The sequence below is a fragment of the Phaseolus vulgaris genome, chromosome 9 (assembly GCF_051622355.1).
Source record: "Phaseolus vulgaris cultivar YP4 chromosome 9, ASM5162235v1, whole genome shotgun sequence".
Lineage (NCBI taxonomy): Eukaryota > Viridiplantae > Streptophyta > Magnoliopsida > Fabales > Fabaceae > Phaseolus > Phaseolus vulgaris.
The window spans coordinates 6,348,110-6,373,100 of NC_143506.1; the positions used below are offsets into that span (position 1 = coordinate 6,348,110).

The 24,991-nt window shown below is 41.3% G+C and overlaps 2 protein-coding genes and 1 pseudogene across 16 annotated transcripts; all 3 read right to left on the reverse strand.

Moving 5' to 3' along the window:
- Positions 1–432: 432 nt before the first annotated feature.
- LOC150025128 (mechanosensitive ion channel protein 8-like) lies at positions 433–4,951 on the reverse strand (annotated as a pseudogene).
- A 9,593-nt stretch (positions 4,952–14,544) lies between these two features.
- LOC137822118 (uncharacterized) lies at positions 14,545–15,117 on the reverse strand. The gene has a single exon (XM_068627020.2). It carries the CDS (start codon positions 15,115–15,117, stop codon positions 14,545–14,547), a length of 573 nt encoding a protein of 190 aa, XP_068483121.1.
- Positions 15,118–17,085: 1,968 nt separating this feature from the next.
- Positions 17,086–24,814, reverse strand: LOC137821607 (serine/threonine-protein kinase STY46). 15 transcript variants are annotated; one of them, XR_016515432.1, is made up of 18 exons: positions 24,589–24,814; positions 24,216–24,418; positions 23,971–24,091; positions 22,613–22,719; positions 22,391–22,510; positions 21,417–21,471; positions 21,064–21,174; positions 20,907–20,957; positions 20,535–20,677; positions 20,353–20,460; positions 19,759–19,832; positions 19,488–19,663; positions 18,943–19,038; positions 18,800–18,871; positions 18,392–18,472; positions 17,710–17,803; positions 17,444–17,578; positions 17,086–17,337 (listed from the first exon to the last, which is right to left on the reverse strand). XR_016515432.1 is itself a non-coding variant. In XM_068626286.2 (17 exons), the coding sequence occupies exons 1-17, from the start codon at positions 24,607–24,609 to the stop codon at positions 17,314–17,316; spliced, it is 1,680 nt and encodes a 559-aa protein (XP_068482387.1). In that variant the 5' UTR covers positions 24,610–24,814; the 3' UTR covers positions 17,086–17,313. The 15 variants fall into 15 exon arrangements, 8 of the variants coding, with proteins under 8 accessions (XP_068482387.1, XP_068482385.1, XP_068482384.1 ...); XR_016515428.1 differs by having other exon boundaries at positions 17,710–17,763; positions 20,535–20,719; positions 24,216–24,411; positions 24,589–24,663; XR_016515429.1 differs by having other exon boundaries at positions 20,535–20,719; positions 24,216–24,411; positions 24,589–24,663.
- Positions 24,815–24,991: the final 177 nt, after the last annotated feature.

Sequence of the window (24,991 nt, forward strand, 5' to 3'; positions counted from 1 at the left end):
AAGGAGTAAGATAGAAAAACCAGAACAAGAAAACGAGAAATCAAAGAAAAATAGAGGAGGAGCGGAAGAGTGAAAGAAAAAAAAAGATCGGTGAGACAGGATCAATAAGAGATCAGAGATGAAGCGCAGCAGAGCTCTTCCAAGAAGAGCTCTGATACCATCATGAAAATGGCCAATTGCAGTAAAAGAAAGAATGCCAAAACAAGAACCGTGAACACAGAGAAGTTCAGAGAAAGAATAAGGAGAAGCTTCGAGAGAGAGAAAAAATGAGTGAAAAAGGGTTTCATTAATCAAACTATGAATGTAAAGTGTATTGTGCTTACAAAAAGTAAAAAATAATATAGGCACTAGTAAAAGCCCAAAGACCCACAAAGGGCCCAAAAACAGAAAACAGAAAAAAGAATATAGAATAACAGCAGTGGCTAAAAAACATCAGTAACAGAATGATATTTTAACAATTATCACCAATGGTGCCACATGCCAGTGTTCATTCTTCCTTTTAATATACCTACAATTTACAAAACATGTTAAGAGTAAATGTTCCCACACTTCATGCAGTGAAATAAATGTAATTCACATACTCTATAATTCTTCTTTTCATAGTTGCAACTTTATCTAATGGAGTGGAGATATGAATGCAGAAATCAACTACTTCTCCCATGTCTGGACTACGTTGATAATTACTAATCGGCTTGGTAGCTAGAACACTGTTTGGGTACGTAAGCTTTTGGTTATCGCTCTTCTGAAACACTGTTGTGAGTATATTCATCTCTTCCACTACCATCTAAGAACCAAAAATGATAATTAGAAATTGTACCTCTACGGATGCCGAGGCCCAAGTAATGTTGGCCCACTTGGTACACAATTCGTTGTTGTACTAGTAGTCTCCAAACCCTTGGAAGCTCTTCCTCTTTTACACGTGTGCTCCGTCGGTCGGTGGGGTAACTGCGATTGCACTCCGACGCTCAAGTCAGTGCTAGTGTTTTTGTTTTGTTCTCTCAGGATATGAAAACGTACATTTTCCCCCTTCAGAAGTCTCATTTATAGGTTGACTTGGGCCTCCACTCGTGTGGGCCAGATAATCAGTTCGCCAAGACATGTGTAGTGGTCCTCAGGTAGTGTGTATTGGCTTCCTAATCTCACGAGAGTTTATTTTGAAGTGTCTTTGACTCATTCAACGTCATTTATAATTGCTTCCTTGCCACGAATTTTTTATGTTGTATTATATTAATTCGTCCGAATCCGACCGGTACAGAAATTAACATATTTGTTGTGTGGAAATTAAATTAAACTTGGAGAGTTTCCTCTACCTGGACTCCATCAACTTCACATCGATCTCCAACATCAAATGGGTGCATTACAAATTTTCTGAGTCGCGATCTTTGCTTGGTATTCGCTTCTGAGTTGCAGCAAAGGCTTATCCTCAACATCTGAACACGAAATGCGTTCGTCCAATGTAGTAATAAACACCCCCTGTATGACGATGTTAATTATTCTCTTCATATTCCACGCTAATATATTTTTCTTATTCAACCTATGCAACTGCTCAATCGACATTTCCTCGTCTTGCTTCTTCTTATTACACAACACCCTCCCAACGGATCTATCTTCACCTTCTTCCTCTTCCCTCAACGGATCACACGACAACGTTTCGATCACGTATTGGCTGAACAGAGCCTCCCGAATATGTTCAAAGAACGTTTCACGTGGAAGTGCAAGGCGAAGACCTTCACCAAGATAGTTTTAAGAAGCCATATCAATGTGCCGATGAACAGACACAACATAACCTTTGTCACACACGACAAAAACCTGTCATTGACTTTTTTTCTTCACCGCGTTGACCAATATAAAATGCCACACCAGCAGAACAAGACCCAACCAGACACAGTTTTTCACCGAGTGTTTCAAACTGTACACAAAATACAACACTCGTTTTCTTAGTATAAAATTGCGTTCCACGAAGAAGACGATTAGTTTGATTACCCAACCTGAGAGCAAACGCCCAGAAATTAGAACTAAAATCATTGTCTCCCATTCCCACAGGGGAAGGCCACAGAGTTTGAGTTTCTTAAAGCAAGATATCCAAAGGTTTGAAAGCAAGGCTACGCTTATTGAGGAAAGACATAGCCACTGAAGTAGTGAGAACGCACTAGACCTCGTTTTCTTATAAATTTCTAGCATGTCCTCAACACTGTCATCATTTTCTGCCACTTTTTGTTCATGTTGGTTTTTTAGAATAAATCAGAGGAAGATATTTTATTATCATTGCTAACAATTACATTTATAATACTTGCAGTAATTGACTCTTAAATGATTTTATAAGTAGTTACCTAAAAATATTAAATCAACAATTAAAACAGAATAATAAAATATCACGTGCACTTATGTGCATTTATTTGCAATTAAAAAACAAAATTTCCAACACTCCTCCTTGATTTTTTGAACTGCAAATTCCAATCTTCTGTCTTGAGAACTCAAACTTGTTGGCGGGAAGTGGCTTGGTAAACAAATCTGCAAAAAAAAAAAATCATCCTTGCTTTGCTTAATCTCCATTCAACACCTTTTGATTTGACATAAGGTGCAGATTCTAAAAGACTTTTGTCAAAGCCTAAGTTGATAAGATAACCATCAATTCAGTTATACCATGTTCTGGGAACATCTTTTAAGCCATAAATAGATTTAGACAATTTATAAACTTTGTCTTCTTTTCCTTCCACAATGAAACCTTTAGGTTGCTCAACAGAAATTTCTTCTTCAAGAAATTCATTAAAGAATGTTGACTTGACATCCATTTGATGTACCTTTCTATCTCGAGGTATGTCAACAACCTCCCGAGTTTTGTTCTTCTCAATCATATACACCTCTTCCTTCATTGCCTTTTTCGACTTTGGGTCATTGATAACTTCTTTGTGATCAACAGGTTCTTTGTGATCAGCAGGTTCACATACTGCAACGTTACATGTATGATATATGTCAGAGAGTAATCGATTGCCTTTAATTGGTGGGTCATCTTCCATTTCAGATTTTTGCATCTTAAGAAGCCCTTGACCAGTTAGCTCCTCCTGAAATAGATCTAATGAGAAACTTTTGCCTCTCATTTGTACCTTGAACAAATCTTGTCCTGTAGCATCCTTGATCAAACAGTGGTTATCTTAAAAAAAAACACCTTGAAGCCTTTTTGTAGCAATTGACCAACTCAATAAATTTTGGTGTATGTTAGGTACATATAACACATCAGTAATAGTTTTAGTACTTGAATGTGTTGCTACAACAATGGTTCCTATTCCTTCTACCGAAATGTGACCCACATGGCCTATCTTGACCTTTGAAATTTTTGAAGGCTTCAACTCCTTAAAAAGTTTTGTCATAAGTCATGTGATTTGTGCATCCACTAACAATTAGCCTCGATGCACTTGAAATATTGTTGGAGAAACCAGTTGCAATGAAAAGTACATCATCTTCCTCATTTGTAAATTGAGCATCTACGTTTTGTTGCTCACTTTGGTTTACATCTTGTTGCTCACTTTGGTTTCTACAAATGACTGCTTCATGCCCCAGTTGATTGCACTTGTTGCACTTAGCATCAGGTCTTCTCTCCAGCACTTAAACGGTGGATGACCAAACTTGTTGCAATGCTTACAATGAGGGTAATTTCTCCTTTTGTTGTTATTGTGTGCAGCAACTTCTCCTTTTCCTTGCTGGTTCTGCTTGATCTGGCTACCTTTGTTTCTCCAGCCACCTTCATGATTGGCTGTTAAGGCTCTTTCTATTGCTCCATCTTGTCTCATGGCTCTTCTTTGTTCTTGTGCTTGTAAAGCATTTAAGAGCTCTACAAGAGAAATTTTTTATAGGTCCTTTGTGTTCTCTAGGGTTGTTATGGTGGCTTCAAACCTCTCTGGAACTGTTACAAGTAGTTTTTCCAATTCTTGAATCTTTTAACACAGATCCAAGCAACCTCACTTTGTTGGCAATGCTTAGAAGTTTGTTAGAGTACTCTTTTACGGATTCTGACTCCTTCATTCTCTGCAGTTCAAACTCCCTGATTAGATTCAACACTTGCATTCCACGAATCCTCTCATCACCTTCATATTCGGCCTTGAGGTAATCCCAGATTTCTTTTGCTGACTTCAAGGACATTATCCTTGTGAATACCATAGGAGATACAACTGCAAATAGACATGCTTTTGCCTTTGATCTTTTCATCTTCTTTTCCTTCTATTTGTGCCACAGTAGGGTTTTCTGGAAGGGACTGAATTTCCTCTTCTACAGCTTCCCATAAATCCAATGCTTCTAGGTAGGTCTCCATACGAACAACCCACATTTGATAATTGTCTCCATCAAAGACAGGTGGTGCCATTGTTGAAAAATTGAAACCTCCTTTCATTGATGCACTTACTAACCTCACAGATCCCTCAAGAAGATAGCTTTGATACCAATTGTTAGTTTTTTGGAATAAATCAGAGGAAGATATTTTATTATCATTGCTAACAATTACATTTATAGTACTTACAGTCTTAAATTATTTTATGAGCAGTTACCTAAAAATATTAAATCAACAATTAAAACAAAATAATAAACAGTTAAAAAACAGAATTTCCAAAAGTTCACTTGATTCTGAATTTGCACATGATTCCTCTGGAGGGTCTATCAGCCGAGACTTTATTCTGCTTATTGATGATTTCCACGAGTTTTGTGGAGTTGAACTGTTCGAAGTGGACCTCGCAACGTTTTCTTCTGAATGTGAAGTTTGGAGGTGACTTTCTTGGTTTCTTTGCTGATCCTGCTTCCTCTTTTTTGTTGATTCACTGCCTTTGCGTTTTTCCTGCAAGTCTTGATGAATCTTGTCACTTGGACTGTTGACAACACCTTTTGATGCAAATTTTTCTTCTTTATTGTTGCTGCGGCCATTGTTATCTTCGAAATGAAGCACAACTTCTTCTCTTTGAGTCATTAGATTATCTTTTTACGCTTCTTTTCTTTCTGTTGTGGGGGACTCAGAGAGCGTTGCCCAAAAATGCTAGCTGCACCTCAAATTTACATAATAGTATATTGAAAAAAGTGAGAGTTTAATTAGTGTAAGAAGCTTAGTGCATTAAACCAATAAAAATTTATAAATATGATCCATATATTGCATTCACAACTTCGCTTCAATATAGAACTTGTGATGTAAGAAGCTTTGTGCATTAAACCAATAAAAATTTATAAATATGATCCATATATTGCATTCACAACTTCGCTTCAATATAGAACTTGTGATGGATGATATGAAGAAAAAGTATTTTCTTCATTTCATATAAAAATTAAAATTTTAAGCGAGAAATAGAATTGTAAAGTGGTAGAATTTTCAATATATCACTTCTCATATATTTTATAATATGCTTTTTTACTCCTCTATTCATCTCATTTTTCAGTTCTTTTTTTTCTTTATCTCTTATACAGTATGTGCAGGCAAGAACTGGGAATATTTAAACATGACCCTCTCTTTTGATGCCAAAATATATGAATCCGTAGAAAGTGACGAATAATCGCATGCAGCATATGATAAAGGTTAAAAAGAATAAAGTGTTTGGAAGCGTTGAGAATGATTCATTAAGTTGTGGTAACACTCTATGAATTTTTACTGTTACATGTTCTTTCATTCTAATTTCTTTGGATCAAATTGAAATGCAATGAGTTGTTCTAAATTACTAAAAGGGTTTAAAAGTTTTGAAATCGAATAAACTAATTATGAAAAATATTCTTGCTAGAGAGATGAGACCTAGAAAACTATTGAAGTCTTCGTCTTCCTCCTTCGGTCGGGCAGCTTGCTAGGGTTTCATTGGAATTCTTCTCGCCTTCGTGCTTCTCCTTCGACTTTCAGTCTCAGGTGGACACCAAATGGGAGGTACCTGCGGAAGGCACTCCAACGCTCAAGTTAGTAAAGTGGGTGATCGATATTCGGGTAGGTGCACAGTAATAAATGACGTACCTTTCTCCTTGGAATGTGTGTTATTTCTATTATTTTAATGGGTTTACCTCATTAGGCCTGATTAGTGGAATGGATCACACTTAGGGTTGCATTACCTAATCCTTAATGATGGCTTAGCTTCACTAACCTTGGTTTGAGCGTTTAATGGTTATACGTGTCGGTCGGCCTGGCCGTGTGTGGTGTGTCGGTCGGTCGGCCAGGGAGACAGACACGTCAGCATGTGTCTCGGTCATCTCAGGCAGAGAGGCCGAGACACGTCAAGATGTCGGTCGGCCATACCGGTACAGTTGCCCCCAGGCTCGAGGATGGATACATCCGATGAGTCTTGAATGGTTGGTGTCAGTCGACCGGTGGTTTCCCTCATCTCGCGCAAGTTTCCATGGTCTCGGCCAGGTTTCCTGGTCTCGGTCAGGGAGACCGAATCTCGATTTCATCCATACCAGTACAGTTGCCCCCCAGGCTCGAGGGCGGCTATGTTCGATGAGTCTTTGATAAGGGGTGTCGGTCGGCCTCCCTTGGGTGCGTGACTATTGGGCTTCCCAAGGTGTGATGTGACCTTCGACGGCGTGACGTGACGTGCATTGATGAGGGGCTTTTCAGGCGGGAAGCGTTGTGGACCGTTGGATCCAAGAGATCTAACGGTTGAGATTGATCCGACATTTCGAATTTCGAGACCCCTAGGCCCTATAAATAGTGGTCCCAACAGTGCCAAGACCCTGTGCTTTTTCTTTGTGAGTTGTTTGATAACCGAGCATTCTCTCGCCCATAGCTCTGAGAACCGAGTGATATCTCGCCCTCCTCGTTTGACTCAATCTCGTCCCTCGTTTTTATAATGTTAGTTATGTCGACCATATCTCAGCCTACGTCCTCATCTTCTGGTTACCCTTCTTCCCTCGGTCGCCCCTCTCTTTCCTTTGGACATTCTTCCTTTGGACATTCTTCCTAAACCTTCTTTATCCTCTTCTTCATCTAGCACCAACTCCTTGTCGGTCGGGGTGGCTGAGGCGCCACCCCAGGTAGAGGTCGTAAGGGGGGACGATCCGGCCAATGCTGTTGACCGGTCGGACTCTCCCCCGACGGCCATTCCTCTGGTGGACCTCAGCTGGGTGGACCCTAAGGTGGTTGAGATCTCGTCCACCTATAAGACCGAGGCTGAAGTGTCTAAGTTTTTGGACAAGTACCCGGTTTTGAAGGCGGGCAGGCATTCTCACTACTTTAGCGTTTTTCCTTGTGAACTCACCGAAAGTGTGTGTTTGGGGCGATCGGGTACCGGTCCCCCCTTCGACAAGTTCATGATGGGCGTCCTTCGGGCGCTCAACGTGGCTCCCACCCAAATCCACCCAAACACTTGGGCGTCCCTTCAGGCCTTTCGCCTGTTGTGTGATGTTATGCTTCTTCACCCCACCCCTTCTTCTTTCCTTTGCTATTACACCTCTAACCCCACCTAGCCTGCCTCTTGGCACTCCCTGGTCGGCCGGTCGATGAGCGTTCTTTTTAATTCCTTTGTTGTCTCTTACAAGAGATTCAAGGAAAGATTTGTTAAAGTAATCATTCGGCCAGAGGCGACGACCTTCTTTTTGGATGAGGTTGGTCGGTCTCGGTTTCCTCTATATTGGACTGCTAAGCCTCGAGACTTTAAGGAGTGGTCGAGGCCGACGAAGAATGACAATGAGGTCGAGATTCTCTCCCTCTTCGACCCACTCCCAATGAGGCTTCCCACTCGGTTGTTGATCGGTGTCTATGCCGAGGGGGCTCGCTGGGTGGCCGTTAGGGGTATGAGTCCTTGAGCCTTTCTTTGTCGGTCGGTTTCCTGGCTCTTTTTAACACTTGTAATCTTTTTTTTTTGCAAGAGTCATGGTGCAAGAAAGACCGACCGATGTTAGCGCCCTTGACAAACACAAGCAGCGGGCGGCCGAGCGGAAGGGTCGTCGTAGCATTGAGGTGCTGCCCTCAACAAGGGGCTCGGTCGGCCCGGGCTGATAGGGGCTCGGTCGGCCCTTCCCAGAAGTCCAAGAAACGTCCAAGGGATGGTGGGAACACTGCCACCACCACCCGATCGTTGGGATCCATACCGACACCTCCACCTCACCGAGAGATGGTCGAGGTAGACCCGCCCTTACCCCGGCGCGCGAACGTGTGGCTGGGCCGCCCGAGGCTGACGCTGGAGCTTCGTCGTCACCCCTCGATCTTATGGGGGCCAGCCTTCAATTCACGCGAAGAGTTCATGTGGCCCTCCCTGAGGAGACTCGGGAGTCCATCTGAGGCGTCTCCCCCTCGGAGCTGCTGAGGAGCGACCTCGAGTTGATGTGTCGCTCGATTGTCCTTATCCAGCACGGGATGCAAGGGCGAGACCGTTATTCCGAGGATGTGTCTCGGTTGGAGCATCAGCTGGTCGAGGCCACTGAAGATTTGAAGCAGTCTTTGGCTGCTAACAACGAATTCTCGACCAAGATTTCTCAAGACGCTGCCGAGGCAAGGCAGCGTTTGGCGGCGAGGGAGGCCGAGGCGGCGAGGGTGGCGGCGAAGATCTCCCAATTGAAGAAGATGGTTGAAGATAGGGATGAGAAACTCTCGTCCTCGACCGCTGAACTGGCCGCCCTCCAGGCCGCGAAGGACAAGGTTGAAGCCGAGTTGGATCACAACTTCGAGGAGTCCGAGGAGTTGTTGAAGCAGTGCTTCGACCGAGCGGTGCGCCAAGCCCATGTCCTTTATGGGGGGCCGCCGCCCTCTGGTGCTTTCGACCTCGATTGTGAGGTTTACCAGGGTCGGTTGGTGCCCAGCGCCGAGATGGGTGCTTTGGCGGCGCAAAAAGCTGGGTCGACCGAGGTTGAAGAGGGCGAATGTCTTGTAGAGATTCAGGAATAGGTTTGCCTTTGGCCGGGCTGTGGCCTTTTCTTGTATCTTTTAATTTCCTCTGAGGCAGGGGTATGGCCTCCCCTTTTGGCTCTATCAATGTATCGCCCCTTTTGCTTTTATCAATGTATCTCGATTTTCATTGTTTCTAAATCTTTACAAGTTAGAAATGTTGATCCTTGGACGAGTGTAATTGGTTATCGGCCATTATTGCAATTGTTCTAGTTTAAAGTGGTCGGCCATTAATTGTGCTTGCGTTGATCGAACAAAATTGAATGGGCAGTCGGCCATTAATTGTGATTGCGTTAATTGAACAAATTGAATGGGCGGTCGGCCATTAATTGTGATTGCGTTAATCAAACAAATTGAATGGGCGGTCGGTCATTAATTGTGATTGCTTTTAATCGAACAGGTTGAATGGTCGGTCGACCATTAATTGTGATGTTTAATCAAACAAGTTGAATGGTCGGTCGGCCATTAATTGTGATATTTAATCAAACAAGTTAAATGGTCGGTCGACCATTAATTGTGATGTTTAATCTAACAAGTTGAATGGTCGATCGCCCATTAATTGTGATATTTAATCGAACAAGTTAAATGGGCGGTCAGCCATTAATTGTGATATGTAATTGAACAAGTTAAATGGGCGATCGGCCATTGACTGTGTGATTTCTTTGTGCCAAGTTATAAGTTTAACTTGGGTGTGTCGGTCTCGGCAGGGTATGCCGGTAGGGCTTCATCCAGACCGAGCCGAGTGTGAGGTGTTGGCATGGTATGTCGGTTAAGGCTTCATCCAGACCAAACCTGGTTAGTCGATCTCAGCAGGGTATGCCGGTTAGGGCTTCATCCAGAACGAGCCGAGTGTGAGGTGTTGTGGCAGGGTATGCCGGTTAAGGCTTCATCCAAACCAAACCTGGTTGATCAGTCTCGACAGGGTATATCGGTTCGGGCTTCATCCAGACCAAGCCGAGAGAGGTGTTGGCAAGGTATGCCGGTTAAGGCTTCATCCATACCAAACCTGGTTGATCGGTCTCAGCAAGGTATGTCGGTTGGGGCTTCATCCAGGCCGAGCTGAGGTGTTGGCAGGGTATGTTGGTTAAGGCTTCATCCAGACCAAACCTAGTTGGTCGTTCTCGGTAGGGTATGCCGGTTAAGGCTTCATCCAGACCGAGCCGAGGAGTAGCAGGAGAACGGTGCTAGTACTTTGATGAAAAAGCTTCGTCAAAACCTCCCTGGTAGGGTGAGGAAAGAGTGCGTGACTTTATTTAATTCAGCTGTAATAAAACTTGAGGTGGGTGGCATTCCACGTCCTCAGTACAGTTTTTCCCGAAAGTCACTCTAAGTGATAAGCTCCCCCCTTTGCGACTTCTCAGACTCGGAAAGGTCCCTCCCAGTTGGACGAGAACTTCCCTTCGTTTTTTCTCACATCGTTGCCAATTTTCCAAATGAGGTCTCCCTTCTGGAAGCTCCTCGGCTGGACTTTTGTGTTGTATCGCCTTGACGCCCGAATCTTGCAGGCGGCCTTCCGAATCCTGCTTTTGTCACGAAATTCACTTACCAAATTGAGGTTGACTGCTAGGCTTTCCTCGTTTAGGGTGAGGTCGAACATCTGCATTCGTATGGTGGGCTCGGCCACCTCGACCGGGATCATGGACTCGACCCCATATGTCAGGCTGTAGGATGTCTCGTGCGTGGTAGTTTGGGGGGTGCATCTATACGCCCAGATTACTTCTATCAGCTCCTCGGTCCATCGGCCTTTTGCCTTGCCCAAGCGCTTTTTCAGCTCAATGAGTATGACCTTGTTAGCGGCCTCGGCCTGCCCGTTGGTTTGCGAGTGTTCTACAGAAGCCGTAACAGACTTAATGCCTAGGTCGTCATCAAAGGACTGCAGGCCTCGGTCAATAAACTGTCGGTCATTATTAGTTATTATCGTGTGCGGGACGCCGAATTGACAAACAATGCTCCTCTGTACGAAATTTTGCACATTTTTGGCCGAGATGGATGCAAGGGGTTCAGCCTTGATCCATTTGGTGAAGTAGTCGACTCTCACCAGGAGGAATTTGGTCTGCCCTTTTCCTGGCGCAAAGGGACCGATAATTTCCATCCCCCAGATGGCGAACAACCATGGGGAGATAATGTTGTGTAGCTCTTTCGGCCTTGTGTGGTGGAGAAGGCCGAACTCCTGGCACTTGACACATTTCTTCATGTATTCCACACAGTCACCCTGAACGGTCGGCCAATAGTAGCCCGCCCTCAAGACCTTAGCGGCCATCGTCCTCGCCCCAGAGTGATTTCCACAGACTCCCTCATGGATCTCGGCCAGAATGTACTCAACCCATTTGCTAGTGATGCATTTTAGTAGGGGGTCGAGTATCCTCTTCGGTATAAGTCTTCGTTGATCATGGTGTAGCGGGCACACTGTTGCTTCATCGTTTTTTCTTGCTCTGGCTCGCATGTGCCGTCCTGTAGGTACTGGATGATGGGTGTCATCCAGTTATCAGTCTCGGCCTCGACTACTTCCATGCACTCGGTCTCGGACACACTGGTGTGCCTCAACCATATCTGTATGACTGATCTCTGACGACTCTTTTTCTTGGTGATCGACAGCTTAGACAAGGTGTTGACCCTTTTGTTTTCCTCCCTTGGTATGTGCTCCAAGGGTGTTTTGTTGAACCAGGCGATGCTGTTTTAGGCGGCATGGTAGTAACATTGTAGTAGAGGCTCTTTCACCTCAAACTCTCCCTTGATTTGGCCAACCATAACCTGGGAGTTGCTCTTGCACACGACTTTGCACGCTCCCATGTCGTAGGATAAATTTAGCCCAGCGAGCAAGGCCTCGTACTCGGCCTGCTTGTTGGTCGCCCTAAATCCGAACTAGAGTGTTTGCTCCAGAAGGAGGTCGCCTGGCCCTTCTAGGACGACTCCTGCTCCGAAGGCTGTTTTGTTGGATGAACCATCCACATAGAGTGTCCACCTGCCCAAGAGGGTGAGCAGTGGTGTCAGCTCAACCGAAAAGTCGGTCAGGGACTGAGACTTGATGGCGCCCCTCGGTTCGTAGCGAATGTCGAACTCGAACAGCTCGACCGACCAGCCTATCATTCTCCCTGCAAGGTTCAACTTAGATAAAATTTTAAAAATAGGGTAGTCGGTCCTTACAATTATTGAGTGATTTTGAAAGTAGGGGCGCATCCGTCTTGCTGTGAGGACCAGGGCGAGAGTCACCTTCTCGATCATTTGGTACCTCGTCTCGGCCACATGGAGGGTTCAGCTGACGAAGTATACTGGCCATTCCTCGCCCTCGGCCTCCTGTACCAAAGCAGCGCTGACTGCTTCCTCCGAGACCACCGGGTACACCAGGATTGGGTGGTTGGGTCTCGACTTCTGGATGACGGATGGTGATGTCAGGAACTCCATAAACTGCTTGAAGATTTGTTCACATCGGTTGTCCCAACTGAACTTGGCGGCCTTCCGAAGCAGTTGGACCATCGATATCGTCTTCTCGGCCAGTCGAGGGACGAACCTGAAGAGGGCGGTCAGGCGTCCCAGGAGTTGTTGTACCTCATTGATGTTCTTTGGAGTTTTCATGCCGAGTATGGCTTGACATTTATCGGGGTAGGCTTCTATCCCCCGATGGGTGAGCATGAAGCCCAGAAACTTCCCTCCCTCAACCCCGAATGTACACTTCCCGGGGTTAAGCTTCATATTGACCCCTCTGAAGGCCTTGAACACCTCGTCGAGGTCCTTCAGATGTTGTTCGAAAGAGTCGGACTTCATGACTATGTCGTCCACATATACCTCTACCGTCTGACCGATTAGGCCTTTGAAGATTTTGTCCATGAGACACTGGTAGGTCGCCCCCGCGTTCTTGAGGCCGAACGACATGACCTCGTAGTAGTAGTTGGCGTCGGCCGTCATGAAGGTCGTCTTTTCCTTGTCCCTGGGGTGCATGCTTATCTAGTTATAGCCAGAGTAAGTGTCCAGGAAGCTCAGAATTTTATGGTTGGCCACCCCATCCACCAGGCGGTCGATATTTAGGAGGGGATAGGTATCTTTCAGACATCCGCTATTGAGGTTTCTGTAGTCGACGCACATGACGTCCGTTTGGCTTGGTGACCATGACGACATTGGCCAGCCAAGTCGTGTATCGGGCCTCTTGTATGAACCCAACCGATAGAAGGTTCTCGGCCTCTGCCTTTGCTGCTAGGCGTTTTTCATCGCCCAGATCCCTCTTCTTCTGGGAGATCAGTAGGGCTTCTCTAAATATTGACAGTCGATGGGTGATGATGTCCGGGCTCACCCTCGGCATGTCTCGGTGTCCATGCGAACATGTCCATATTCTTCTTTAGGGTGGCGTGCATGATCTCGGCCTCGGCAGTTACCATGGTCGTCCCTAGAGCGGTGTTGTGTTCTTCATCAAGCAGGGGTACCCTCCTTAGCTCTTCTCGTGCCTCCAGTTTATCCTCGGTCGCCCGGGGGGCGAGGTCTACCAACGCAACGGTTGGCTCGACTAACATCGGTCAGGCCCCCCTGGGTGACCGGTCCTTTCGGGAGGACTTTCTCTTGGGAAAGGTGTCGTTCCTTAAGGGCTCCACCTGGAGGCTTTCGACATAGCACTCTCGTGCCTCCTTCTGGTCCACGTGGACCGTAAGAATGTCTCCCGTCTTCGAAGGGAACTTCATTGCCAGGTGAGGGGTCGATACGATGGCCATCAGCCGGTTGATGGATGGTCGGCCGAGGAGGATGTTGTAGGAGGTATTGGCATCGATGACCAGATACTGGATTTTTATTGTCTTGGTGTTCTTCCCCTCGTCGAAGGTGGTGTAGAGCTCAATGTAGCCATTGGTGCCCACCCTCTCACCCGAGAACCCTACTACATGGTCGTCGTAAGGCATCATCACAGTCTCGACTTTCCTCATGGCCTTGAACGTTTTCCAGTAGAGGATGTCTATTGAACTTTCTTGGTCCATAAGGGTCTTCTAGATGGTGAATTGGTCTATATCGATCGATATTACCATTGAGTCGTCCTGTTGGCGATAATCCATGCCTTCGAAATCCTCCTCCGTAAAGGTGATGGGTGGCATCCTCAGTCGAAATGCCATCATGTTCACCTGGTGCACCGCCCGCAAGTGTTTCTTCCGAGCGTTGTTGGTGCTCCCTCCCCCGGTGAAGCCACAGGCTATAGTGTTGATAACCTCTCGGTTACCTCTTCTGTCGGCCTCCCTGGGAGGGTCATCCCTGCGGAGAGGATCGTCCCTCCTAGGTTGTCGGTCGTCTCTGTGATCTCGATCATTTCAGTCGCGTTGGGGTGACCTTGTTCGCCTAGGGGGATACGCCCAGCGGGGTGGGTCTCGGTCGTTCCTGACGAATCGGCGGAGGTGCCCAGCCTGGATAAGTTCCTCAATTTTATCCTTCAGAGCCTAACACTCCTCGGTCGAGTGCCCGCTGTTGTGATGGTACCGACACTGCATCCTTCGGTCAGCATTGTTTGGGCTGGCCACTTTCCTTGGAGGAGGGATCAACTCGGCGTTGAGAGCCCCATCCAGAATCCTTCCCCTCTCGGCCGTCAGGGGTGTGTATCTCGAGAACCGGATTAGTCGATCCCGATTGTCTCTGCGTCGGTCGTTCCTTTGACTCGGTCGGCCCTGGCGGTCTTTTTCCTCCTTGTTCTTCTCTCCACTGGCCTCGGCACGAGCCTGGTTATGGAACTCTCTGAGTTCTTCCAACTACATATACTTAGTAACTCTCTTCCTCAGCTCGTCTAGGCTGTCGGCCGGCTGCATGCACAGGTTGTCAGCAAAGGGCCCTGGACGTAGGGTTGTCAACATGTGATGCATGGCAACGTCCGAGCTTAGATTCCGGATGTTCATTGCCACCTTGTTGAACCTATCAACAAAGGTTCTCTGGGACTCTCCCTTCTCCTGAAGGATGCCCACCAGGGCGATGGAAGTCAGGTGGTGCGACCGGCTGGTGGCGAACCGGGTCTCAAACTTCGTCACGAGGGTTGCAAAGTTGTCAATGGAGTTGGGTGAGAGCTTGGTAAACCAGCTAAGGGTTGCTCCCTTGGGAAACACTCGGCACAAAACTGCATCGTCCGAGGTGTAGAGACTCATATGGGTGGTGTAAGCGTCCATATGCTCATCGGTATCGGTCGATCCGTCATATCGGTCTCGGTTGAAACCCTTCCACTTGTCAGGCAGTGGAACTCCAATAATGGTGTTGGTAAAAGGATGTCGACGGGTCGAGTCCGCCGTCACGGTTGTCCGGGCGGACCTGACCAGGCATGACTCGTCGTCCATCTCGGTCTCCCAGGGAGGGAGTCTGTCTCTCGTCCCCTAGGTCCGACCTGGGTTGGGGGGGAGAGGTGTAGGACCTGCCGACAACATTGGTCGACACAGCAGAAGGTCCTCCCTCCCCCAGCTTATTTTTCATCTCTTCGTTCTCCCTGTGAAAAACATGCAACTCCTGCTCGTTCTTCTGAGCAGTCTCCTCGACCTTTCTCTTTATCTCGGTCATCTCTCTTTGGAGAGACAGCAACAACATCGTTTGGTCGGCTTCAGTCATTCTCTCCATACTTCTGGTTGAGACCATCTACTTTGTTTCTTCAGCTAGTTTCTCTCGGCTCCACGGTGGGCGCCAATTGTTCCTGCTAGGGAGATGGGACCTAGAGAACTATTGAAGTCTTCGTCTTCCTCCTTCAGTCGGGCAGCTTGCTAGGGTTTCACTGGAATCCTTCTCACCTTCGTGTTTCTCTTTCGGCTTTCAGTCTCGAATGGACACCGAATGGGGGGGGTACCTGCAGAAGGCACTCCGACGCTCAAGTCAGTAATGTGAGTGATCGATATTCGGGTAGGTGCACAATAATAAATGACGTACCTTTTTCCTTGGAATGTGTGCTATTTATATTATTTTAATGGGCTTACCTCATTGGGCCTTATTAGTGGAATGGATCACACTTAGGGTTGCATTACCTAATCCTTAATGATGGCTTAACTTCACTAACCTTGGTTTGAGCCTTTATGGTTATACGTGTCGGTCGGCCTGGCCGTGCGTGGTGTGTCGGTCGGTCGGCCAGAGAGACAAACACACTAGCGTGTGTCTCGGTCATCTCGGGCAGAGAGACCGAAACACGTCATGATGTCGGTCGGCCATACCGATAAAAAAAATAATACTTTTTTTTTTCAATTCAGATTAATTTTTTTATTATAGATGTGACTGACTTTCTTTTTTTTTTTCCTTGTATGTTCTTTGATTGAAATTTAGCTATTAAACAAAGACAATATGTATATATAAACAACAAAATAAATCAATGTAGTTAAGTAAAAAAAAACAATGTGGGGAGGTACCTGCGGAAGGCACTCCGACGCTCAAGTCAGTAATGTGAGTGATCGATATTCGGGTAGGTGTACAATAATAAATGGCGTACCTTTCTCCTTGGAATGTGTGCTATTTATATTATTTTAATGGGCTTACCTCATTGGGCCTGATTAGTGAAATGGATCACACTTAGGGTTGCATTACCTAATCCTTAATGATGGCTTAACTTCACTAACCTTGGTTTGAGCCTTTAATGGTTATACGTGTCGGTCGGCCTGGCCGTGCGTGGTGTGTCGGTCGGTTGGCCAGAGAGACAGACACACCAGTGTGTGTCTCGGTCATCTCGGGCAGAGAGACCGAAACACGTCATGATGTCGGTCGGTCATACCGATAAAAAAAATAATACTTTTTTTTCAATTCATATTAATTTTTTTTATTATAGATGTGACTGACTTTTTTTTTCTTGTATGTTCTTTTATTGAAATTTAGCTATTAGACAAAGACAATATGTATATATAAACAACAGAAAGGCTTAAAACTATAGAAACATTGATTTCTCTTGTTAAATTTTTGCAGAAATCAATGTTTCTATAGTTATTACCCATTCACTTAAAACGAGTGCATACACTACTTTCATATGCTATTTTTTCTTCCTCTTTCATGCAAATATGCAATCTATAGTGTTACTCCTGTATTGTTTTTGTTCAAATTATAAATTATAAATCAAATATAGAAAATAATATATAAAATTAAAATTTAATTCATTAAAATAAAATAATATAATAAAAAATTCAGACACGCCCGTGTTTCCTAAGTTAAAAGAATGAGGATTTTGCTCGTACACCAAAGAAAGAAAGAAAAAATTGTATTCTTTTCTCCCTCATTCTTTTTCTGGAATATTTTATATACATATTATAATTATAAATTGTTAATATAATTTAGAATCATGATAATTTACAACTAAATTCCAGTTTTTATTTTTTGCCTAACAGCTCACATGTGGATCGTCTTCATATCATTCATGAGAAATAGATACTCATACAAGTTTTAATATACATCTAGCCAAAGACTAATAAACTTCACAATCCAATCACGAACATTTACTTTAAATTGAGAAATCACACATGTCATTGTTTACATACGGTGAGTTTTGTGAATATAATTTTCATGCATTTCCCCTAGCCTTCATATTCCCCCGTGACCTGTTCAGGAATCATGTAAGTATGAGCGAAGAAAAAGTAGTGGTGTAGAGGCTTCGATTTTTCTTTTGAATCTAACACTAAATTTTCAAGACTCCCCTCAACATACCGTCTTGGTCACACGTAGCAGAAATTCAAGAATTTCTGAGAAATTGGGTCTGAGAGATGAATCGTGGTGCCAACACCAGTCAAGCAATTCCACTAACTTTGAATGAGTATGGCTTGGAATTTTAGGCCTTAAACCCTGCAATTCATATATACAAAGCTTACTCAATTTCACAACATGTTGTGGCTTGGTAGCTTAAGATACTATAGATAGAACTTTCAAGTTAGTGTCCACTGATACTGCATATGTAACTTGTAGTCAAGGAGTACCTTCTGGATCACTCCTACTGCTGCTTGCAATGGGGACAAGTGCTCATAAGGAAGCTGTCGTTTAGTCATAAGACATAGGCCAAAGATGTGAATTCTGAGCAACCAAAGTAATACTGATAAAACAATGTCTAAAGTATACCTACTAACTCTTTTGTTATCAATTTCTGATAAATACTTTGTTACTCACTTTTGCTCTACTCTATGCCAAGTTGTACACTATCAGTTAACCCCTATACGACTTAAAATGGCTAGAAATTTCTACCAAGTACTTTTTCAGTTAACAGGAAATAATCCAGATTGCAGAATTGAGTTTATATACTTGTATTAGAAGAGTGCACTAAGTGTTGAGGGTGACTGTTATTTCTAACTTCTAAACGTTGATTTACTAATGTTGAAAGATGGTTTTGATTATTTGACCACAATTATGATTAAAGCTATTGAGTGTGTGAATAAAATTATCAGTAACTTGTTGAAAAGATCAAAAGTCATGCATTTCGATTAGTAATTCTATTAGTCCCGTCCCAATTGAAAACGATAGAGCGTTGCCAGTACAAAAAGGTTAATATAAGTTACAGAGTAGAGAGAGTAAATAAGTTTTCAATTGGAAACAAGAAGGGGACTGTTTAATTTTTGGTTCTATGAATATCAAACAAGAGAAAGTAAAAGAGGGGGAAAAGGCTACCTTTCCTGTGAGAAGTTCCCAAAGAACAATGGCAAAGCTAAAGACATCGGCTTTGTGATCATATGGTCTATGTTCAATAACCTTCCATATGTCAAGGGAATCACAAGTTTAATCATAATCATAATCATAATCAATACAGTGAGCAGTAAAAAGCAAGAAATACCAATAGTTTTTCAGTTGTCTTACATAACCAATTAAAACCTCCATAATAAAAACCAGAGTGCCTACCATTGTATTTTATTGGAGGTTGTTACATTTTTCTTTTCTTTTGGATGAGAATTTTACAATAATGGGAGACAAAATACTTATTATCCATCGCAAAGCGCTTAGGCAACCAAAAGCAGTATTGAAACCATGTCAGCATTAAGTACTGTTCATCAGAAAAAAAAAACATCATTCTCTTCCAACCTGTCTAGATTCATTCATCTTATTACATCAAAAACTGCTGCCTATTGTGTCCTTAAACAGCCCCATCCATGCCTGTAAGTTATACAATTAATAAATTTAAAGTGATCAACCCTATATGGCAATACTCATAAATATACACAGACCTCTGGAGCCATCCACCGATAAGTTCCTGTTTCTGCAGTCATTATGCCAGACTGATTGTGCACTCTAGCCACACCAAAATCAGCAACCTTAACTACCTGTTGGAAAAGATATTAAAAATAAGACACAAAGGCATGAATTCCCCCAAGCCATAAGATCAGTATACCTAAACTTTGTAAAGTGATATTGCGTAAAGATGCAAACACATGTAGAATAGAAAAATGTTGAAAAGAACTTCAGAAAAACAAAACATTATATGAAAATATAAAGACTCTATCAAGGCATTGCAATGGTTGGTCGATCATTTGTTAAAAGAAGTTATATTCATTCCAAAATACTAAGCAAATGTATTTTGATTTCTTCATCTGCCAAGGTTGACTCAATTAAATTTATATATTTTAATTGATTTGTGAAACCATTCACTTTATTTACAATATATAATAAGACGGAAGACATCCAATATTATAGTAAAGTCAATAAGTTGACAGCACTTACAAAGAAGTTATAAGCCAATAAAGTCAAAAGTAAATGTACAGTGTAAACTAACCCCATTCTCATCTATCAAAAGATTAGACGCTTTAAGGTCCCGATGTATGATATTATTCTGATGCAGATATTTCATTCCTTCGGAAACATCAATGGCCACTTTGAGTAAAGATGGAAGAGTAAGGGCTGTCTTCTGTTTATGCAAAAAGTCGAACATACTTCCACCAGGCATGTATTCTGTGAAAAAAATATGCATTGAAATTCACAATATGTTTTTCCCATTACATTGACCTTTCAATCAATGAGAAAAGAGTAACAAGAACCAGTTTTACCTGTGACCAGGTACAGGTTTGGGGGTTTTGTACAAGCGCCAACAAATTTAACAACATTTCTGTGCTGAATTTTACTGCAAGAATTAAATTTATAAAAGTCATGAATTGGTACACAGACTTTAACTCAAGGAGATGATGACTTATATTGCACATAATAACAATGACAACAACAATCAAGCATTTTAAAGAGATGAGATGAAGTGTTGAATTGACTGTTAACTACCTAAAACAACCCTCATCTAATCACCTTATATCGATGCTTGAGACAGACTATGTAAAGAATTGCAACAAAGCACAGCATAGGCAGGTTTTCTACTTCATAGAAATAAAAGACTAGAAATATTTCCTTTCTCTTTCTCACTCTACAACTTCTGCATAGAAGCATTTGGACTATATTTAATATGGACCTTAATCATCTGAGCATGTAATTTAGGAAAAGAACCAGTAAGATATTTCGTTATTTTATTTATCTGATTGAATGGTTAGACAAGTCTTTATTTCCTGCTTACAATCATCTTGATTAAATATTAATGTAAATTCGGAGAAAAGGCTCAGTGGCAGGGGAGATGAGAGGAGGTTTTTGATAGAACGAACCTTAGGATATACACTTCCTGAGCAAACTCCCTTTGTATATTTTCATTCAGATTATCGTGCTTTAGAACCTTGATAGCTACATCTTGATTGCAGAATGTACCTTTATACCTGTTTCAACTAACCAGTTACTCAAATGTACTGATCCACAAACAAATCAAGAAGAAGAAATGATAATAACTTACAAATCACTGAAAGGTCCAGATGCAATTTTATTTTCATATCTCATACACCCGGCATCAATTCTCCAGATAAAGTTCATCCTGGTCTGCTCTTGCTTTGCAGTAGTACTAGTAGGAATACTCCCATTTTCTTTCAATTGATGTTGCTTCCGGAATTTTTCCACCAAAAATAACAACTTATAAATGAACTATGCAAGCAAAACTTATTTTGTTAAGCTAAATATTAGTCAAGAACGTTAAAAATTCTACCACTGTTACCATAAACTATATATGAAATTTTGGGGTAACAACTGATCATTTTTCTTAATACGCAGAAGGGTTTTTTCAGACATATAAAGTAAATATGTAACGATAAGTGACATCTAGAGGGCCTACCTGGAGTTTCTGAATTTTCTTTGCTAGTTCATGTTTTAACTTCTCCGTCTCCTATAAATTTCAAACATGGACATATGTCATGTAAACTTGTTGATTTTCCTATAGACAGAATTCAATGAACTATTGTACTTCAATCTGCAAAATAATAGGGAAATACCTCAATTGGCCAACCACCAACAACAAAAACATCCAATGAATAACCGTCTATTGTCGAAAAAGCATGTGCTTCTAGAATGTCCAACCCAGTCTCAGAAAGTAAGGAAGTCAACTGTAGTTCAACAGAAAGGCTTAAAACTATAGAAACATTGATTTCTGCAAAAATTTAACAAGAGAAATGGAAACTGAGGCTGCATATTGGTTCATCTCTACATTTGATTTTATCAGAAAGTAAGGAAGTCAACTGTAGTTCAACACAAAGGCTTAAAACTATAGAAACATTGATTTCTGCAAGTTTACAAAAGAAATTACTCATTCACATTTTACACATTTTACAATAATAAGATTAATTACCTGACTCAGGAGTTTTGGCTTGTCATTTGTTGAAATTGTGATTTCATGCATAGGCCTGCGTATAGCAGAATGAAAAGTGATAGCAAGGAACAGAAGTTTGAAGCCGGAAAAAAAATGAAAATTTTAAAAAATATTAATTATTAATGCTTGTTATAAGCATGAGCATAATTAAAATACATTTGTGCAAGCTTTTTAATAAGTCACGACTCTTTTAATTGATCAATGTATTTATGGTTGTATGACCTAATTTATTTATCTTGAAAAAAATGTATCGCTAAACAAATATCACCTTGATTATTGATACGAGGAAATGGTGAAAAAGAAAATGTATTATTTTAATCTTAAATGCTTTTATACAGTCAACGAACTGAAATTTATAATAAATATAATTTTTCAGATAGTAATCATAAATCTAAAGGGTTGCCTTTGTTGGAGATCTCACTTCGATAGAGATTAGAGCCTTTCATAATATATAAGTAGGTGCAAATCTCAACCTCATGAACCGGTTTTATGGGGTTAAGTTAGACTTAAAGTCCACTTCGTAACATTGTATCAGAGTCATTTCGAACCTATCCTAGCGAGTATTTGTTGGATTTATCAGACCACCCGCTATCGGGCCGTTATCGGATCACCCATAACATATATTTTCATGCACGAGTTGATAGCCTCGGCGTGAGGGGTGTGTTGGAGATCTCACTTCGACTAGAGATTAGAACCTTTCATAGTATATAAGTGGCTGCAAACCTCAACCTCAACCTCATAAGCCGATTTTATGGGATTGAGTTAGGCTTAAAGTTCACTTCGTAACAGATTTACTGGATTGAAAACTCTTTTAAACTATCATTACATACATTATATATTCTATTTAAATTGAAGAAAAAATCCTAGTATTAAAAAGAAAAGGAAATTTAAAGAAATAAACACTAGATTTGGAGGAAAAGGTACTGATAAATAGATTATAGGTGAACTTTTACCGAGCATAATGTGCATAAAAATTCAAATAGTTATCCCTGTCTCGGACTGGCAAGAACTGGGCGTGGCCAAGTGCATGTTCCACATTAGATGACGAAGCGAAGGCTGGTGGAGGATGGAAGCTAAGAAAGCATGAACAACAAAGAGTTTATAATGCAACTTCAAAAGTAGGTGATGAATTCAATATAGTGTTAAAAAAACAATAAATAATGACACAATCATGCCTCGTGTTGCCTTGAATACCAGAATCTTCAGGACAAACTTTACTTTGTGAATTTGAAAGAAGGGATTTACTAGAACCACCAGCAGAAGAAGCAGAAGAGGAACGAACCTGCATAAAACATATATTGTCAAAGTAGAGCAAAATCAACCACAAGCAAAGTTTCAAGTGCCTTAGATTGATGTTCTACGTACTACTGAATTCAGAACATAATAATTTGTAATGTATAAATATTTGAGAAACAACCTTACATCTTGTTAAAATTTTAAATTTATTTAATCATATACCATCATATGCGATAAAATTTATTAATTTTATAATAATTACTTTAAAATTATATTAATAATTTTTTTTATTAATTTAAATGTAACACAAATATATCTTATTAGATGACAATGTAAGAAGAAAAAAAAAAATACACACTATATAGCTGTTAAACTTGTATATTTTTTATTATTTATTATTAAGCTGAGATTGTTTTCCAAAATAACTATTTTTGAAGTGAAACGTATTATTGTTAAAAGGAGATACGAAATTGATAATTTTAATGAAAAATCAAGTATTAGTATTTTTACTAAGTAATATTTTTAATTAGATCATTAAATTATATTTTTAATTATTGAACTTTAAATTGTCTGTCATGGAAAAAATATAATCTTCGATAAAGTTTTAAAAATAATTTGTTTATATTTTTGAAGTGACTACGTTTTGAAGGAATTTTATTAATTTGGTGTAGTTTTATCTTTTAAATATTAAAATAGATAAAATAAATTAAAAATTATTAAAATAGATAAATCTACGACTTGAGTTTAAATATACTAAGATATCACGAATGAAATCGTCTCTTTTGATACGATTTAACATTTCAATAATTTTTTAATAAATTTTATCTATTTTAATAATTAAAAAATAAAATTTAATCAAATTGATAAAATTCCTCATTTGAAAGCTATGGTGAAGAGAAAGAAAAGGAGAGAAAAACCATAAACACTAAACATATTATATACTAGTTTTAAAAATTTAAAAGAGTCCTAGTTAATAATTAAAGGGAGTGTTGGCTATTAGTAAATAATAAAGTGAAAAATGACATAATATAAAATAGATTTCCATTTATATATTTAGGTAATTTCTTTGTAGAAAAGGAAGCGTGACGTTGGTTCCTTCGGCAACAATGTCGCCTAATGCCAACATAGTGCGTCATACATAAGCATATTCTACATACTATAGTGATTGGAATTCAAGGAAAATTGACTCATGAAGGCGACAAGAAACATTAGAACCCAAAACTTATTCTGGTAGTGAAAAAAAAAGTGCGTTTGGTGGCCATTATGTTGTTGTTTTTATTAGTTTGGGGAGAATGACCTGTACAAGACGAACTTCAACTGCAGGTTTGGTTGCTGTAGTTGGGCCTCCTGCAATGTCCAGTAACCTCTTATGCATCAAAACTTCTTCTGCCCTCTCCACATTCATGTCCAACGCATATCTAACATAACATATTACTTCAATTCACAAATTAACAACCCCATCAATAACGACCAGCAAGACGAATACAACGTATGAACAATCAAACAGTAAAAGATGGTAAGAAAAATAAAGATTTGGTGTGCCTGGCGGGGAGGCGATAGAAGTGCGTCCAAAGATCGTCCTCAAAACCAGGAAGCACAGCCTCTGGGACATTCAATTCCTTGAGTCTACACAAAACCTCGTTATAAACTCCAACCTTCTGTCTCTGTTTTGGACATCGATGATTCCATCCAGAATTTAAAATTCCTCTGTTGCAACTCTCTGTGTCTCCCATGTTTACTGAATCCTAGTCAACAACCAAGTACAATAATCGTTAATATAGTAATATCATAACATGACACGAACAAGAACAAGAACAAGCGAAGTTTGAAGGACATGAAAAGCTCTCTGCATCGTGTCGGGAAATTAATGGAAGTAGAGTTTTATATAACAGTAATGAAGGGGAGTAATGCGCACCGGTAGCTTGGCTAACCCCATTCGACGTGGATTGTACACAAGAATTAACCATAGAGATTAAGCAATGACGATAAACACAATAAAAATGGTTTTTTAATATATGAATTGATTAGTTAATATAAATGTTGATGGCATCACCCACCCACCAAACACTGGCGCCCCTTGTTTCTCTCGCCTCCCACATAAACTACCATAACATCACACTCATACTTACTCAGGCCCAACTAAATGTTTATTTTAGTATTTCACAGTTATTTAATTTATCTACACATCACACGTCATCGTTCTCTCAATCTTTTTTTCTTTCTTTCTTTTGTTTTTAATACAAAACATTTACTTATTATCCGATAACCTTTCGCACAATTATTCTTAACCAATATTAAGAAATAAATGCGAGAAAAAA